At 46.5% G+C, this 17,604-nt stretch overlaps 1 protein-coding gene across 1 annotated transcript in view; it reads right to left on the bottom strand.

Annotated features, from left to right (window-relative positions):
* Positions 1 to 409: 409 nt before the first annotated feature.
* The window catches only part of pudp (pseudouridine 5'-phosphatase), a 79,655-nt gene continuing 62,460 nt past the window's right edge, over positions 410 to 17,604 (bottom strand). The window contains exon 4 of the mRNA XM_070892536.1: positions 410 to 3,204. Coding sequence (XP_070748637.1) covers positions 3,028 to 3,204 — 177 coding nt within the window. The 3' untranslated portion in view covers positions 410 to 3,027. The remainder of the gene's footprint in view (positions 3,205 to 17,604) is intronic.

The following is a 17,604-nucleotide window of genomic DNA, read 5'->3' on the forward strand; positions in this document are numbered from 1 at the left end:
TGAAGGAATTCACCTCCTTGACCAACGGAGTCGTGGCCTGGCATCATTTCATTCCGTCTGTGCGTGATGCACTAATCACTGCCTGCCAAATAAATTGACAGGGTGTTCTGCCACTGACTGCCCGACTCTTTCTACCTTCATTATGTTAGTGCACACAGTATTTCTGCTCCTGTGCCCTTAGGTACGTGATAATGTTCTAGTGCTCCTCGAAAGCTAAACAACTGCAGCTCAGAGCTTCCTGCGAAGGGGTGCATTAAGGTCTGCTACCACAAAATAAATTGGACCCTTGTTCGATGTGGGCCTTTGCCATGAAGGCGTTTTTAATGAGTGAACTCCATCAATAATTTCATCTTCCCCGGGAACTGAAGTATAATAGATAAGGCAATCACCATATATGAACAGAAAATGATTAAAACAACCATAACCAGGAGATTTATTCCTCAAAAAGGCAACATTTGCAAACAACAACGTTATCAGAACATCAAATTTGAAAACCTAAGAAATAGAAAGACATAACCAACATATCTATAAAAGAGGTACAAGTTCATTTGAACAATTAAATCCCAAACTATACATGCAATATAGATAGATAGATAGATAGATAGATAGATAGATAGAGAGAGAGAGAGAGAGAGAGAGAGAGATAGATAGATAGATAGATAGATAGAATGGTCAGCAGTTAATGACAGATGTGCTTTCTGTTTGAGTATTTTTCAGCTGAGTAAAACATGCCTTGCTTTTTGTTTGAGTGTTTGTGCTCCTCAAGGTGAGGATGTTAGTGCTGGAGTCGTGACTTTCATCATCATCATCATCAGGTACAGTGCAGTTAGATGTAGAGTAAAGCTCTGTCTACTCCAACAATAGGCCTGAATATCCCCAATAAAGACAATTTTACATTTCCAAAACCGAGTGGAAATATATTTTTCAAGAGAGTCATAGTCATCTATTCGTTAATATCTTGGTTGTTGGAGAATGAGTGGTGCATTCAATTTAGTGGCTCTGGGCAAAGAACTAGTTACTGGCCCAGTGGCTAATGGGAACAGGAGTGCAATTATACAGAGCCCCGAGTAGTGTTTGAACACAAAACCTCAACCATGTTCAAGAATGGAGCCAATTAGGGATTCCACGCGCAGTATACGCCTGCAGTCGATCTCGTGACCATCTGCAGTTTTTGCATAATACACTTTGAGGTCATCTTCACCCCAGCCTGTGAAAAGCACCGTGTGACACAAGTCGACGGCACGGGTAGGAGACGATATCGGCAAAGAGGTCAAGGGGGACAGGAAGGAGGACGTTGTGTAAAAACAAGTCGGGGGGAAAAAAAAAGGCAACTTTTACCCTCCCCGTGAGGTCGCTGCTCCGCGCCAATTTTGCAGAGTGTCCAAGATGTCAAAGTGCATCGTGACACATATCACTGAGGGGGAGGAGGTGGGGGGAACAAACAAAACCAATGACAAGACTGCCCTCAACAGTTAAATGTACATTGTAAAAATAAAATGAGGAAGTGACTGTAAAAAATATCTAATCTTGGGATTCAGATCACAAGTTTCTCTCTCTTCAAACTGTGGTCTTGCGGCTTACGTCATCACTTAAAGCCTTTGCTTATTATTTCCCACATATTGCTTTCATCTACTGATCGTTCTCTTATCGTTTTAGGATGCAGAGATATATCTATTCTGCACAGCTCACCATTTGGCCTTTTTGCTTCAGTCTTATGACACGGGACAATAACGCACAGAATATTTTTTACACTGCAAGAACAATAAAGGACAATAATAAAGGCAGCTCCTTCCATCAGACGGTTTAACAAAACATCAAGGACCGTGAGCGAGCTGTCAAGGCAAAATCAGAAGCCACAAGGGTAGAATTAACTCACTGCGAGCTCAGGGACTTGACAGAGAATGGTCTAGTCAGCTTGACGCAGCTGAAAGGTGGGTAATAATACAGGGCCTTAATGGTGAAAGGCATTGTAACAGTGGTACAGTAATGGGATTTGACTTCCATGGACAGAAGCACTGGGAAATAAATCCCGCCAGTACCAATGAATTTTACGGTGACTGGCAGATTTATACTGGCCAATGTAAAGGAGCTGAACTCTGCACTTCTGGCGACATCCCGTCCTGAATATTCATGGGTCCCGAGAGGCTGCTGACTTTTATCTTATTGATCATCCAGAAGAGCCAATAGGGACCTGTGGCACACTGTGAAAGAATGGCGGATCTCCAATTGAGGGGCGCTCCCCTGGCGATCGATCACCAATCAGAAAACAACCTGAAAATAATCACATGCTCATTCTTTTAGGTCACAACAGCAGCTCCAATGTTGCGGCAGGTGTCTCGTGGAGTTGCAAAAATCTGATCACCTGCCTCAGTTTTGTTTCAACTCAATCATACAAAATTCTTACAGGGCTTGACAGGGCAGATGCAGGGAGGATGTTTCCCCCTGGCTGGGGAGTCTAGAACCAGGGGTCACAGTCTCAGAATAAGGGGTCGGCCATTTAGGACTGAGATGAGGAGAAACTTTTTCCACTCAGAGGGTGGTGAATCTCTGGAATTCTCATCACAGAGGGCTGTGGAGGCTCACTCTTTGACTATATTCAAGACAGAGATCGATAGATTTTTGGATGTTAAGAAAATCAGGAGGAATGGGGATAGAGCAGGAAAGTGGAGTTGAGGTAGAAGATCAGCCATGATCTCATTGAATGGCGGAGCAGGCTCGAGGGGCTGAATGGCCTACTCCTGCTCCTAATTCTTATGTAATTGAAGAAACGTGAAACCAGACTAGGACAAAGTCGTGGATGCCATCGGAGGGGCAGAGCTCAGCTTCGGTTTCTTGTTAGTGGTGTGAATGTTGCACAAGTGCCCCCCACCCAGTTTGCTTTCAAAACAGGTCACACAACTGACTAACGGCAGGATTCAGTAAGCAAGACCCGATGTATTCCTGAATGTGTGATGAGAGGGAGAGGGGAGAGAGAGAGAGAGGGAGAGAGACAAATCGCATTCTGTGCACAGAGACTGCCTGGGGTCTCTACTCGTAGGCAGGCAGACCAAACAATTGTGGCTTGAAATGCTCCAACGACTTGAGTACCAAGGTGGCTGCCTTTGTAAGTTCTGGGTCCAGGCTCGGGTCTGGAACATGGACGGCCTGCATTCCTGCTGCCAACGCGGCTAATACTCCGTTTGGGGAATCTTCAAACACGAGGCACTGGTGGAGAGAAACAAAGCACTCCTTTGAAAAATACAACATACAATTTCTCCTGTTACCCTACCCTCGGTCCCCCTCACTCCCCTCTAGACACCAGGAGGCCGAAATTGCCACCCCCCCCCTCTATAAGCTCCATTACCACATCTAAAAGGCTGGAATATAGCGGATAGGCCTCGCTGACTGGGGGCAGATGGATGGGCCAACCCATTCCAAATTGCCCCCATGCCGGCCCGTGGTCTCACCCCGTCGGGCACGCGCCAACCCCACACCAACTGGTGGCGACCCCACGCTGACCGGCGCCAACCCCCTGTCCGACCTCCGACCCCCCCCCGCGGGTAATTGCCCGGCGGGAGCAGAGCAACCTCCGGTCAGCACCCCTGACAGCTTTCCCCAGCGGGAAGCTGCGTGTGTGTGTGGCTGGGCGGCGAGTCCGGCCTTAAAGGGGGAGGGCAGCACTGCCGCCGCCTCCATTTTGTTTTATTTGTTGGTCGACTCCGAGGTCAGCCCGACAATGTTGGCCACGGGTTCAGCCGGGCCGCCAAAAAAAAACCCGAAAATGCTCAATACCGATCGAATCTCTGCTCCATGGATTGGGGCGGAGGAAAACATTTAAAAATAGGTAGGTGCGTGGAGGGAAATTTTTGGCTCCTAATTCTTGCTGGGTTCTGACTGCACAGTCACTGGTGGCCCTCTGGTATCTTGTCCATTGTGTTAATCTAGGCAGTAAAAGTCAGCAGGCTATTTAACCACGAGGGATATCACAGCTAAACTCCATCAGTCCTAACACCACATCTGATAGCATTTAGAAATGGCAAACCTGAGAGATTTCTTCCCCTCCCCTCTCTAGTTCTAGGGGAGCTGGGGCCATTTGTAGTTCCCAACCACTGCCCCGGCTAGAATAAGCTAGCCCAGCACAGACGGCGTGCAAATTTCCATAATGGACGATTACTACAAGATTGCACAAAGGTGACTTAAGTGTCAGCTGTGGCTCAGTGGGTAGCACTCTCGCCTCTGAGTCAGAAGGTTGTGGGTTCAGGTCCCACTCTCTAGGTGCCTGAGCACAAAAAAAAATTGCGCTGACACTCCAGTGCAGCGCTGAGGGAGTACCACACTGTCAGAGGTGCTGTCTTTCAGATGAGATATTAAACTGAGGCTCTCTCATGTGGACGTAAAAGATCCCATGGCAACATTTTGAAAAAGAGCAGGAAAGTTGTCCCAACTGTCCTGGCCAATATTTATCTCTCAATCAATATAACAAGAAAACAGATTATCTGGTCATTATCACGTTGGCTGCCGCGTTCCCTACATTACAACAGTAACTACACTCCAAAAGTACTTCACTGGCTGTAAAGCGCTTCGAGACGTCCGGTGGTTGTGAAAGGTGTCTCCATTTTGTAATTCTTCTTAAAGTTTCAGGAGAGAAATAAATGCTATAATGTGACAGAAAACAAAAAATTGCTGGAAGGCGGGTTCCGCTGTACTTTTTCAGAGAATGGCAGTCGCACTCTCATCTGTCCATCTTTTAGGGAAAAAGTAAACTCATTTAGTGCAGATTCGATCTAGCAATTAAAAAAAAACTAGTAACAATCACATTCTGTTTTGTACTAATTTTGCAGGAGTCCTTTTGAAACCTTTATAACAAGATTCCTCTGCTAACTTTCATCCTCTTCCTGGTAACATGCCGGTCTCCTACCAAGGCTTAACCTCCATGGCTCTCCTTTGTGTTACAAACTGCAACTCAATTATGGGTTTTACACGGGCTAGTGTTGCCGTGACAGCAACCTCTCCATATGAACCTTCAATCATGCGCTGGACAGTCCATCTCCATTAACGTCTTCAATGCTTCGAACAATGTCCACGTCACAGTAGAAGCAGCCTTTGCCAATTGGCTTTGTTGCCGAGCGTCTATCCACCCCACGGCATTAACTCGGGCTCTCTAAAAAGCCCTCAAAGGCTGTGGTGAAAGCTCTACGAGCACAACTGAGATACGGTCCGACTTTTGTGAGTAAGCTTAAAAGCTATACAAAATGGTATTATCGGGCCCTTTCAGAAACCCTCTCTATCGAGACATGGCATAGAAATGTTACTGACAAGCTTGCAGTGAAAGACCTAATTGACTTCCGTGATGTCACAGAGCTTGTTGTATAGAAGCCACCGCTTATTACTCAAGTAATATGCATAATGGAAGGGCTTAACTAATTCCCCGAAACTAGAGGCAATTAAAACTCTTCATTACCAAAGAAGCCGAGCTAATGACCCGTAATCATCGCGCTTATTTGTTACACCAAATATATGCATCAGGCATACTCTTTGCGGCTTGCATTTGACAGCGCTGAAAGACATCAGTTCCTCGTCAGCACTGAGGTGGCGTGCATGTCAAACGTGGCGGAAGGAGAGAGGGACGTCAAGGCATTCCACAACACACACACACACAAGACTGAAATCATCGGTATTATAGAGATATGGAAAAAGGAGAGAATATTTTTTTTTTAAAAAGGTAGTAACTGATGGAGCTGTAGTTTCAAATAGTTCTTGTTGCAACAGATCAGAAAATGTAATAGTGGTTTCCCCTCAGCTTTAACAAAAATTGTATTTATATAGCCCCTTTAATGTAGTAAAATGTCCCAAGGTGCTATATAAATAGATAAGACAAAAAAACATTTGAATCGCCGAGCTGCATGAGGAAAAATTAGGGCAGGTTAGTCAAAGAGGTAGGTTTTAAGGAGCCTCTTGAAGGAGGAAAGAGGGGCAGAGAGGTGGAGAGGTTTAGGCAGAGGGTTCCAAGCTTGGGGCCTAGGCAACAGAAGGCACGGCCACCAATGGTTGAGCGATTATAATCAGGGATGCTCAAGAGGGCAGAATTAGAAGAGCGCAGACATCTGGGGGGCGGTTGTGGTGCTGAAGGAGATTACAGAGATAGGGAGGGGCGAGGCCACTAAAGATAGGTAAAATAAGTGTGTTCAACATTTGCATTCACCCAAGTGTCTGGTGTTACAGATTTCAAAGGATATGTGTGTGTCAAAAATCAAATATCTTTCTCCCAGTCATGTCAGGCCCATTAATAATCCCATGATGAACTCTAATGAATGTGGCTGCTCAGAATATTGATCCTGGAGAGTAGAATACTGTGCAAGGACAACCTTCCCCATCCCCCACTTATGCTGCAAACTTGAAGGTTATGAGATTGCAACTCCCGTGTAATAACACCAACAGATGCAAATATGGATTCCACTGAAAGACAGTTCAGGTCAGCCGTCTCAGCTGTGGCTCAGTGGGTAACACTCTCGCTTGAGTCAGAAGGTTGTGGGTTCAAGTCCCAATCCAGGGACTTGAACACATAAATCTAGGCTGACACTCCAGTGCAGTGCTGAGGGAGCGCTGCAGTGTCGGAGGTGCCGTCTTGCGGATGAGACCTTAAATCGAGGCCCCGTCTGCTCTCTCAAGTGGACGTAAAAGATCCCACGGCACTATTTCGAAGAAGAGCAGGGGGAGTTCTCCCCAGTGTGCTGACCAATCAGCATGATTAAAACAGATTATCTGGTCATTATCACATTGCTGTTTGTGGGAGCTTGCTGTGTGCAAATTGGCTGCCGCATTTCCTACATTACAACAGTGACTAGTTCAAAAGTACTTCATTGGCTGTAAAGCGCTATGAGACGTCCGGTGGTCGTGAAAGGCGCGATATAAATGCAAGTCCTTCTTTCTCGCCAACTCAGCAAGTTTACAATGTGGGTTATGTGACAGCTCAAAACTACAGTACAGTAGTGCTTTACCTGCCAAGCAAGTCCACAGTGGCTCTGAAAAGTGAAAAGGGACTATCTCCAGCTTACACTGCGTGCACTTAAAATTATATTAAGGTGGTTAAGAAGGCATATGGAATACTTGTGACGAAGACTGGGAACTAAATATCCAGGGGTATTTGACAATTCAGAAGGACAAACAGAAAGGAGAAGGAGGTGGGGTAGCACTGTTAATAAAGGATGAAATCAGTGCGTTAGTGAGAAACGATATTGGCTTAGAAGATCAAGATGTTGAATCAGTTTGGGTGGAGATATGGAATAAGGGGAAAAAAACGCAGGTGGGCGTAGTCTATAGGCCCCCTAACAGTAGCTACACTGTTGGACGGAGTATAAATCAAGAAATAATGGAGGCTTTGTAATAAAAGAAAGGCAATAATAATCATGGGCGATTTTAATCTTCATATTGATTGGACAAAGCAAATTGGCCAGGGTAGCCTTGACGAAGAGTTCATAGAGTGTATCCTGGATCGTTTCCTTGAACAGTACATTGCAGAACCAACCAGGGAGCAGGCTATCTCGGATCTGGTTTGTGTAATGAGACAGATTGTGTAATGAGCAGTGGCAGACATTTAAGGAGATATTTCATAACTCTCAACAAAAATATATCTCAATGAGAAGGAAAGACTGTAAGAGAAGGGATAACCATCCATGGCTAACTAAGGAAATAAGGGATGGTATCAAATTGAAAACAAGGGCATACAATGTGGCCAAGTCTAGTGGGAGGCCAGAGGATTGGGAAATTTTTAAAAGCCGGAAGGCAAATCAGGAAGGCAAATGGAATATTGGCCTTTATTGCAAGGGGGATGGAGTATAAAAGCAGAGAAGTCCTGCTACAACTGTACAGGGTATTGGTGAGGCCACACCTGGAGTACTGCGTACAGTTTTGGTCTCCGTATTTAAGGAAGGATATACTTGCATTGGAGGCAGTTCAGAGAAGGTTCCCTTGGTTGATTCTGGAAATGAGGGGGTTGACTTATGAAGATAGGTTAAATAGGTTGGGTCTATACTCATTGGAGTTCAGAAGAATGAGAGGTGATCTTATCGAAACATATAAGATAATGAGAGGGCTGGGCAAGTTGGATGAAGAGAGTATATTTCCACTGATAGGGGAAACTAAAACTAGGGGGCATAGTCTCAGAATAAGGGGCCGCCCATTAAAACTGAGATGAGGAATTTCTTCTCTCAGAGGGTTGTAAATCTGTGGAATTCTCTGCCCCAGAGAGCTGTGGAGGCTGGGTCATTAAATATATTTAAGGTGGAGATAGACAGATTTTTGAGCGATAAGGGAATAAAGGGTTATGGAGAGCGGACAGGGAAGTGGAGCTGAGTCCATGATCAGATCAGCCATGATCTTATTAAATGGTGGAGCAAACTCTAGGGGCTGTATGGTCTACTCCTGCTTGTGTTCTTGTGTGTTCTTCCCTTTATAAGTCGAGGCATGGAATACAACAGCAAGGAGGTTATGCTTGAATTGTATAAAACACTGGTTAGGCCGCAGCTGGAGTACTGCGTGCAGTTCTGGTCACCACATTATAGGAAAGATGTGACTGCACGAGAGATGGTACAGAGGAGATTTACGAGGAAGCTGCCTGGATTGGAGAATTTCAGTATATTTCAATATAAGGAAGGATTAGAGATACTGGGGCTGTTTTCTTTGGAACAGAGGAGGATGAGGGGAGACCTCATTGAGGTGTATAAAATTATGAGGGACCTGGATAGAGTGGATAGGAAGGACTTGTTTCCCTTGGCAGAGGGGTCAACAACCAGGGGGCATAGATTTTAAAGTAATTGGGGGAAGGTTTAGAGGGGATTTGAGGGGAAATTTCTTCACCCAGAGGGTGGTGGGGTCTGGAACTCACTGCCTGAAAGGGTGGTAGAGGCAGAAACCACCACATTTGAAAAGTGCATTTGAAGTGCTGTAACCTGCATGGCTACAGACCAAGGGCTGGAAAGTGGGATTAGGTGGGATAGCGTTTGGTCGGCTGACGCGGACACGATAGGCCGAAATGGGCCTCCTTCCTGGCTGTAAATTTTTATGATTCTATGATTAAGAATGCTGCGGCCCCCAATTTTTCAGCATGCAGGTTTTTCTGTCAGATCCCCAGTGTGTCTCTCCTGCACTGAGCTTTGTAGAAATGAGGGGTGGAAACTGAAGGCTGAACTAACGAATCATGAATGTCCCCGTGCTCGAGCAGATACCGCTCACGGTTGTCTCTTGGGTTTTTTTTCCCCCCGTCATCTGAGATTCTAGAGCGCCGGGGCCCAGCGAGCATTCTGCACCATGAGGGGGGGGGTGGGGCACAATGGGCACCGCAAGCCGCTGTTGTCATGGAGACAGCGTGTTCCTTTCGATGAGCCTCGTGCAGGGCCGTGCGCGCTGCCAGCGAAGAACCTCAGCTGCCAGCGGCGCAGACCAAGGAGGGGAACAGAGCTGGCCGAGCAGATTGTTGCTTCAGCTTTGCTCCTCACTGGTGTTTCCGCTTGGCGGACATTACGGGATTTTTGTTCCTTGTGCACATAGAGGTGGGGTGGTGGGGCGGGCGGGGGGGGGGGGGGGGGGTGGGGGAGTTTGAAGAGTTAATTTTGTTTTTTGGTCAGGTGTACTTCCTGGGGTTAGTGGCTGGAAGTGTTTTTTTGCTGTTTTTATTAAAGAATTGTACGTTTGTGAAATATGCATATAAAATGACTCGATACAGTAACAGAGAAACATAGAAAATAGGCGCAGGAGTAGGCCATTCAGCCTTTCGAGCCTGCATCACCATTCAATATGATCATGGCTGATCATGCAACTTCAGTAACCCATTCCTGCTTTCTCTCCATACCCCTGATCCCTTTAGCCATAAGGGTCACATCTAACTCCCTTTTGAATATATCTAACGAACTGGCCTCAACAACTTTCTGTGGTAGAGAATTCCACAGGTTCACAATTCTCTGAGTGAAGAAGTTTCTCCTCATCTTGGTCCTAAATGGCTTACCCCTTATCCTTAGACTGTGACCCCTGGTTCTCGACTTTCCCAACATCGGGAACATTCTTCCTGCATCTAATTTGTCCAATCCCGTCAGAATTTTATATGTTTCTGAGAGATCCCCTCTCATTCTTCTAACTTCCAGTGAATATAAGCCTAGTCGATCCAGTCTTTCTTCATATGTCAGTCCTGCCATCCCGGGAATCAGTCTGGTGAACCTTCGCTGCACTCCCTCAATAGCAAGAATGTCCTTCCTCAGATTAGGAGACCAAAACTGTACACAGTATTCAAGGTGTGGCCTCACCAAGGCCCTGTACAAATGCAGTAAGACCTCCCTGCTCCTATACTCAAATCCCCTAGCTACGAAGGCCAAGATGGCATTTGTCTTCTTCACCGCCTGCTGTACCTGCATGCCAACTTTCAATGACTGATGTACCATGACACCCAGGTCTTGTTGCCCCTCCACTTTTCCTGATCTGTCGCCATTCAGATAATATTCTGCCTTCCTGTTTTTGCCACCAAAATGGATAACCTCACATTTATCCACATTATACTGCATCTGCCATGCATTTGCCCACTCACCTAACCTGTCCAAGCCACCCTGCAGCCTCTTAGCATCCTCCTCAGAGCTCACACTGCCACCCAGTTTAGTGTCATCTGCAAACTTGAAGATATTACACTCAATTCTTTCATCTAAATCATTGGTGTATATTTTAAAGAGCTGGGGTCCCAGCACTGAACCCTGCGGCACCCCACTGGTCACTGCCTGCCATTCTGAAAAGGACCCATTCATGCCAACTCTCTGCTTCCTGTCTGCCAACCAGTTCTCTATCCACGTCAATGCATTACCCCCAATACCATGTGCTTTAATTTTGCACACTAATCTCTTGTGTGGGACCTTGTCAAAAGCTTTTTGAAAGTCCAAATACACCACATCCACTGGTTCTCCCTTGTCCAGTCGACTAGTTACATCCTCAAAAAATTCTAGATTTGTCAAGCATGATTTCCCTTTCATAAATCCATGCTGACTTGGACCGAACCTGTCACTGCTTTCCAAATGCGCTGCTATTTCATCTTTGATAATTGATTCCAACATTTTCCCCAACATCAATGTCAGGCTAACCGGTCTATTATTTCCTGTTTTCTCTCTCCCTCCTTTTTTAAAAAAGTGTTGTTACATTAGCTACCCTCCAGTCCATAGGAACTGATCCAGAGTCTATAAAATATGGTGGTGGGGTTGTGGGGAGGGGGGGTGCAAATGGTATGGTGGGGAAGGCTGCGGGTTTTTATTTTTGTGGACTTGCATCTTAGGACCGCAATGGCTAAATCCGTTTCATGTGGAAAATCACGATGCTATGGCTGAGGAAGAAAATACACCCACTAAGCTCCAGAGGGAAAGTTACTTTCATAGTTTTGATGAGTTGAAAACCACAACAAATTGCTTTGTGCACTTAACGCCCCTCTGATACAGTGGAACCTTTCTTAACCATCATAAAGGAGGGCACCCAACCCCAGCCATTTTGGCTGATAATTAAGAATCTTCCCCGCCCCCATCACCCTACACTCAGTCGGATGGCTTTCAACTGGTCTACTTAAATCATTAATGTGCAGAGAGAGGACCCACCTTTGTCCATGATTGCTGCCGGTTCCCTCTCCTGAATCGCTGCCTCCTAATGCTCACCTCGACCTGAAGATAAACCTGAGAGCTGCGCAGATATTAAACTCTACCAGGCTCTGGACATCTAGACAACAACTATTTATCCTGCCGGATCAAGAACTTGAAGGCTGAAACATTGAACTGACATTGCGTTCGAGATGGTCTATGCAAAAGTAAACCCCGACGAAATTCCACGCGGATAACTAAAGTTACGCCTTAACTCATTGCATTTATCCCCCGTCTCACTTCAACAAGCTTATCCTCCACTTCAATACATCAGTGTCTTATCCCTCTCTAACAGCAGGCTTATATCCCCACCTTCTGATAATTCAGCACATCTCCCTCGTCTTTCTCCGACACTTGTATGCGTCCCCCCCACCTTAGACACTTTAATGTGTTTATTCTTCAATCCAACACCCCACATGCTCCTCCTCTTGACTCATTGCTGCACTGTCGGGAGGCGCCGTCTTTCGGATGATACGTTAAACCGAGGTCCCGTCTGCTCTCTCACGTAAATGTAAAAGATCCCGCGGCACTGTTTCGATGAAGAGCAGGGGTGTTCTCCCCAGTGTCCTGGTCAATACTTATCCCTCAATCTACATCACTGAAACAGCTCATTATCACATTGCTGCTTGTGGGAGCTTACTGTGTGCAAATTGGCTGCCGCGTTTCCTACGTTACAACAACCTACACTTAAAAAAAAGTATTTCATTGGTTTTAAAGCGCTTTGGATGCAGAGAGGATGTTTCCACTGATCGGGGAGACTAGAACGAGGGGGCATAATCTTAGAATTAAGGGGCCGCCCATTTAAAACTGAGAAGAGAAGGAATTTCTTCTCTCAGAGGGTTGTAAATCTGTGGAATTCGCTGCCCCAGAGAGCTGTGGAGGCTGGGTCATTGAATATATTTAAGGCACAGATAGACAGTTTCTTAACTGACAAGGGAATAAGGGGTTATGGGGAGCGGGCAGGGAAGTGGAACTGAGTCCATGATCAGATCAGCCATGATGGTATTAAATGGCGGAGCAGGCTCGAGGGGCTGTATGGCCGACTCCTGTTCCTATTTCTTATGTTCTTATGGGATGTCTTGAAGTTGTGAAAGGCGTTAAAAAAATCAGTTCTTTCTTTCATGGCCGGGGGGTGGAGGGGGGGGGGGCGGCGGCAGGGATATTAAAGTGGAGGTGGTGGACAGAGTAGTCTGGGGGCCCTGGGACATCATGGCCCCTCGACCTGCGAGAGAAGGACTGGATCAACTGGGCCTGTATTCACTGGAGTTCAGAAGAATGAGAGGGGATCTCATAGAAACGTTTAAAATTCTGACGGGTTTAGACAAGTTAGATGCAGGAAGAATGTTCCCAATGTTGGGGAAGTCCAGAACCAGGGGCCACAGTCTAAGGATAAGGGGTAAGCCATTTAGGACCGAGATGAGGAGAAACTTCTTCACCCAGAGAGTGGTGAACCTGTGGAATTCTCTACCACAGGAAGTTGTTGAGGCCAATTCACTAAATATATTCAAAAAGGAGTTAGATGTAGTCCTTACTACTCGGGGGATCAAGGGGTATGGGAAGAAAGCAGGAATGGGGTACTGAAGTTGCATGTTCAGCCATGAACTCATTGAATGGCGGTGCAGGCTCGAAAGGCCGAATGGCCTACTCCTGCACCTATTTTCTATGTTTCTCTGTTTCTAGAACAGCTCTGCAGGTCGGGCTATAAAGAGCTGGAGCGGCATACCACTTTAACCTCCAGCGCGAGCTGCTCCAAGTGTGCGATGATTTTGAGATGGGCGACTGGGTGACATCATCAAAACCCTGGTCGCCGTTTTGGAGCGTGGGCAGGAACATCGGGAGGGCCCAGGTACAGAGGAGTGGGAAGGTTGGGGCGGATGAGCGGCGAGTGTTTGTGGCGAGATGCGGTGACTGTTTATGGCTGAGGAATGGCGCGAGATCGTGGGTGGAGGTGCGACAGATGAGGGTACGGGGCCCAGAAGAGCCGAGGACCCAGGGGTAGCACAGGCCAGCCCACACTGCGATATGTGTGTGCACTAGGTCCGTGCAGCAGAGTGGGTCTCCCGTCGTCCTGGTTAACCCTTGCCACTGGATAAAGGCCTAATTCTGTCAAAGCCCGTGTGGTGGCTGATGTGCAACGGTCACCCCATGTTCAAAAAAAATCCACGTATAGGCATCTTCCACCCCTTCAATTGGAGTTCAGGACTGAAACATCAGGTCCTTCATCGAAACATCTGTGAACTCGTGGAAGCAAGTCATCCTCGTTCGAGGGAACGCCTTTGATGATGGACAGAGTAATTGCAACGCCTACCTGATGTAGCTGGCGAGAGGCCCAAAATATTTTGATGGTTGGGCTCATTGGCATGGAAGTGACGAGCTGCCAGTGTGATCCCAACGCTGATACGCAGCTTGCCATTCAGGGAGCGGGCAGGGAATGGGAAACCCAGCAGCTCGTCGACGCAGCAAAGCTGCCAGAAATTGATTAAAGAGGAGGGCCAGACTGACAGTGAGGGTGGGGGGTTGGTGAGGGAGGTGGGAAACGGATGACAAGGAAGTTAACATTCGGGAGGATTCCTAGCGAGGCATGGGAAGAACGATGCTGCTTAGCCTGCTGCCAAGAAATCCTCGCCAATCCGAACTGTTCAGTCTCCCAATGCAGTCTCCAGCGATCCTTTTGAGGGAAACGTGTGGTGGCCTCTCTGCACTGTGGGGGGACGGGGCGGACCGGGGGTGGGGGTGGGTGGGAGAACAGTGCATTCCCAGACTCAAATGGCATTGGTGTCCAATCTCTATCACAGGACCCCGATTTGTAGGACCCAACGATATTGAAACCCGCTGTAAAACGGCAGCAAGTGAGCTTCATGTGGGAAGACTGCGGGGAGTGTTTACGATTTTAGTCTTACCACTGCCCCTCCCATGACTGAATAATCAGCAATTGGTAAGAACAGCCACTTGGAGAGGAGGTTTGCTTCAGCTCTTGCAGCCAGCAACGACAATAACAGCGTGCCTTTATATAGCACCTTTACCGTAATGCAAGGAAAGCACCTTCGCCTCCGAGTCAGAAGGTTGTGGGTTCAAGTCCTGCTCCAGACAATTGAGCACAAAAATCTAGGCTGACACTCCAGTGCAGTACTGAGGGAGCGCTGCACTGTCAGGGGTACTGTCTTTCGGTTGAGACGTTAAACCGAGGCCCCATCTGCTCTCATTATCTTAAAGAACAGATGGGGAGTTATCCCTGGTGTCCTGGAAAATATTTATCCTTCAATCAACATCACTAAAACAGATCATCACAGGCAGCCCCTCGAAATCGAGGGAGACTTGCTTCCACTCTAAAGGTGAGTTCTCAAGTGACTGAACAGTCCAATATGGGAATTACAGTCTCTGTCACAGGTGGGACAGACAGTGGTTGAGGGAAAGGGTGGGTGGGTGGGGAGTCTGGTTTGCCGCACGCTCCTTCCGCTGACTGCGCTTGGTTTCTGCATGCTCTCGGCGACGAGACTCGAGGTGCTCAGCACCCTCCCGGATGCTTTTCCTCCACTTAGGGCAGTCTTTGGCCAGGGACTCCCAGGTGTCGGTGGGGATGTTGCATTTTATCAGGGAGGCTTTGAGGGTGTCCTTGAAACGTTTCCTCTGCCCACCTGGGGCTTGCTTATGTGTAAATTGGCTGCTGCGTTGCCTACATTGCAACAGTGAATACACTTCAAAATGTCCTTCATTGGCTGTAAAGCGCTTTGGGACATCCGGTGGTCGGTAAGGCAACATATAAATATATGTCTTTCTTTTTCTTTTTAATGCAGTCCCAAGGAGCATCACAGGAGCGTTATCAAACAAAACCTGACACTGAGCTGCGTAAGGAGTTATCAGAACAGGTGAAGGGGTAGGTTTTAAGGAGCGTCTTAAAGGAGGAGAGAGGGAGGCATGGCAGTTTTGGGGAGGGAATTCTAGAGCAAAGAGAAAACCGGCAAAAAAAATGGTTAGTGGGTAGTAAGCAATCTGAGAAAATAACGAGACACTAAAAAAGATGCAAGGACCTGTTGTATTAAACAGCATTCACTTTTGACAAGCAAATTAATGCATTTTCTGGTCAGAAGACAGATAGATACTGTGCGAGAGCGAATAGATATGCTCTGTAGCTATATTTTTAAATAGGATTACCGTCATTGTACCTGTCACCTTATGAATTATAAGTATTCGACACCACGTAAGCTGCACAGAGATAATAATTCTATGAATTATTTAACTATAGTTGCGCTCTCAGGAAATGTAATCTAGATAAATGCTGCTATGTTTCTATCTGGTAACGTTGAGAACTGACATTTTGAGGCGCCAAAGTACAAATAAAAATTCTACAAATCCAATTTTCCAACTTTAAGTGAAGGAAAATGCATTGAAATAATAAAGGGGACAGGCAACGATGAAGTGTTTAATGAGAATTTGTCTATTCCGTTCCCAGATAGAGAGGCAGAAGAATGTGTTTCCGTGAATACCAATCTGACACAGACACTGCGACTTTGTGAAGTAATGAGAAGGGAACATTTCAAACACTGGGCCTAACGCTGATTTAATTATCTAGAATAATCATTCGTTTTAAAAAGGAAGAGGGAGAGACCATGCACTGTGCAAATCACCACTCACTCAACTTTGTTTTAAAAGGAATAGATTCAGAATCATGTGCCACCAGGAATACTGCGTGCAGTTTTGGTTTCCATATTTACGAAAGGATATACTTGCTTTGGAGGCAGTTCAGAGAAAGTTCACTAGGTTGATCCCGGGGATGAGGGGGTTGACTTATGAGTAGGTTGGGCCTATACTCATTGGAGTTCGGAAGAATGAGAGGTGATCTTATCGAAAAGTATAAGATTATGAGGGGGCTTGAAAAAGTGGATGCAGAGAGGATGTTTCCATTGATGGGTGAGACTAGAACTAGAGGGCCCAATCTTAGAATAAGGGGCCGCCCATTTAAAACAGAGAAGAGGAAAAATTTGTTCTCTGAGGGTTGTAAATCTGTGGAATACGCTGCCTCAGAGAGCTGTGGAAGCTGGGACATTGAATAAATTTAAGACAGAAATAGAGAGTTTCTTAAACAATAAGGGGATAAGGGGTTATGGGGAACAGGTGGGGAAGTGGAGCTGAGCATGATCAGATCAGCCATGATCTTATTGAATGGCGGAGCAGGCTCGAGGGTACGTATGGCCTACTCCTGCTCTTATTTCTTATGTTCTTCTTCTCACGGCAGGAAAATAGCAAAAGTGTGTGTCATTACCCAGATGGTTTTGAAGAAATCTAAATGTATCTTGACCCACTGCATTATCGGGACAAATATGAGTCTAGATGGAGTGAGAATGGCGAAATAATCACCACTTTTTGTTTCCTAACTTGTGCCATTACCATCTAATTTGTACCCATCATCCCTGTTGTCTCTCTAATCTCTCCTGCCTTCCACCCTATCACAGACCTTCCCTTTTGTTCTTTCCTCCCTTCCCCCCGACTTTCCCTGCCCCTATAATAATCTGTTACATCTCGAACTTTGCCAGTTCCGACGAAGGGTCACCGACCCGAAATGTTAACTCGGATTCACTCCACAGATGCTGCCTGACCCGTGGAGATTTCCAGCATTTTCTGTTTTTCTGTTAAATTAAAGAAAGAATTGCATTATATGGCCCCTTTCTCGACCTCAGGATGCCCCGACCACTTTACAACTTGATAATGCCCAGGTAATCTGTTTTTGTCATGTTGATTGTGGTATAAATATTGGCCAGGACACCGGGGATAACTCGCCTGCTCCTCTTCGAAATAGTGGCTGTGGGATCTTTTCCGTCCACCTGAGAGGGCAGAGGGGGCCTCGGTTTAACGACTCATCCAAAAGACGGCACCTCCGACAGCGCAGCGCTCCCTCAGCACTGGGAGTGTCAGCCAAGGTTTTTGTGTTCAAGTCGACTGAGTGGGACTTGAACCCACAACCTCCTCTTAAAGG

The sequence above is a fragment of the Pristiophorus japonicus genome, chromosome 10 (genome assembly GCF_044704955.1).
Source record: "Pristiophorus japonicus isolate sPriJap1 chromosome 10, sPriJap1.hap1, whole genome shotgun sequence".
In the NCBI taxonomy this organism is placed as follows: domain Eukaryota; kingdom Metazoa; phylum Chordata; class Chondrichthyes; family Pristiophoridae; genus Pristiophorus; species Pristiophorus japonicus.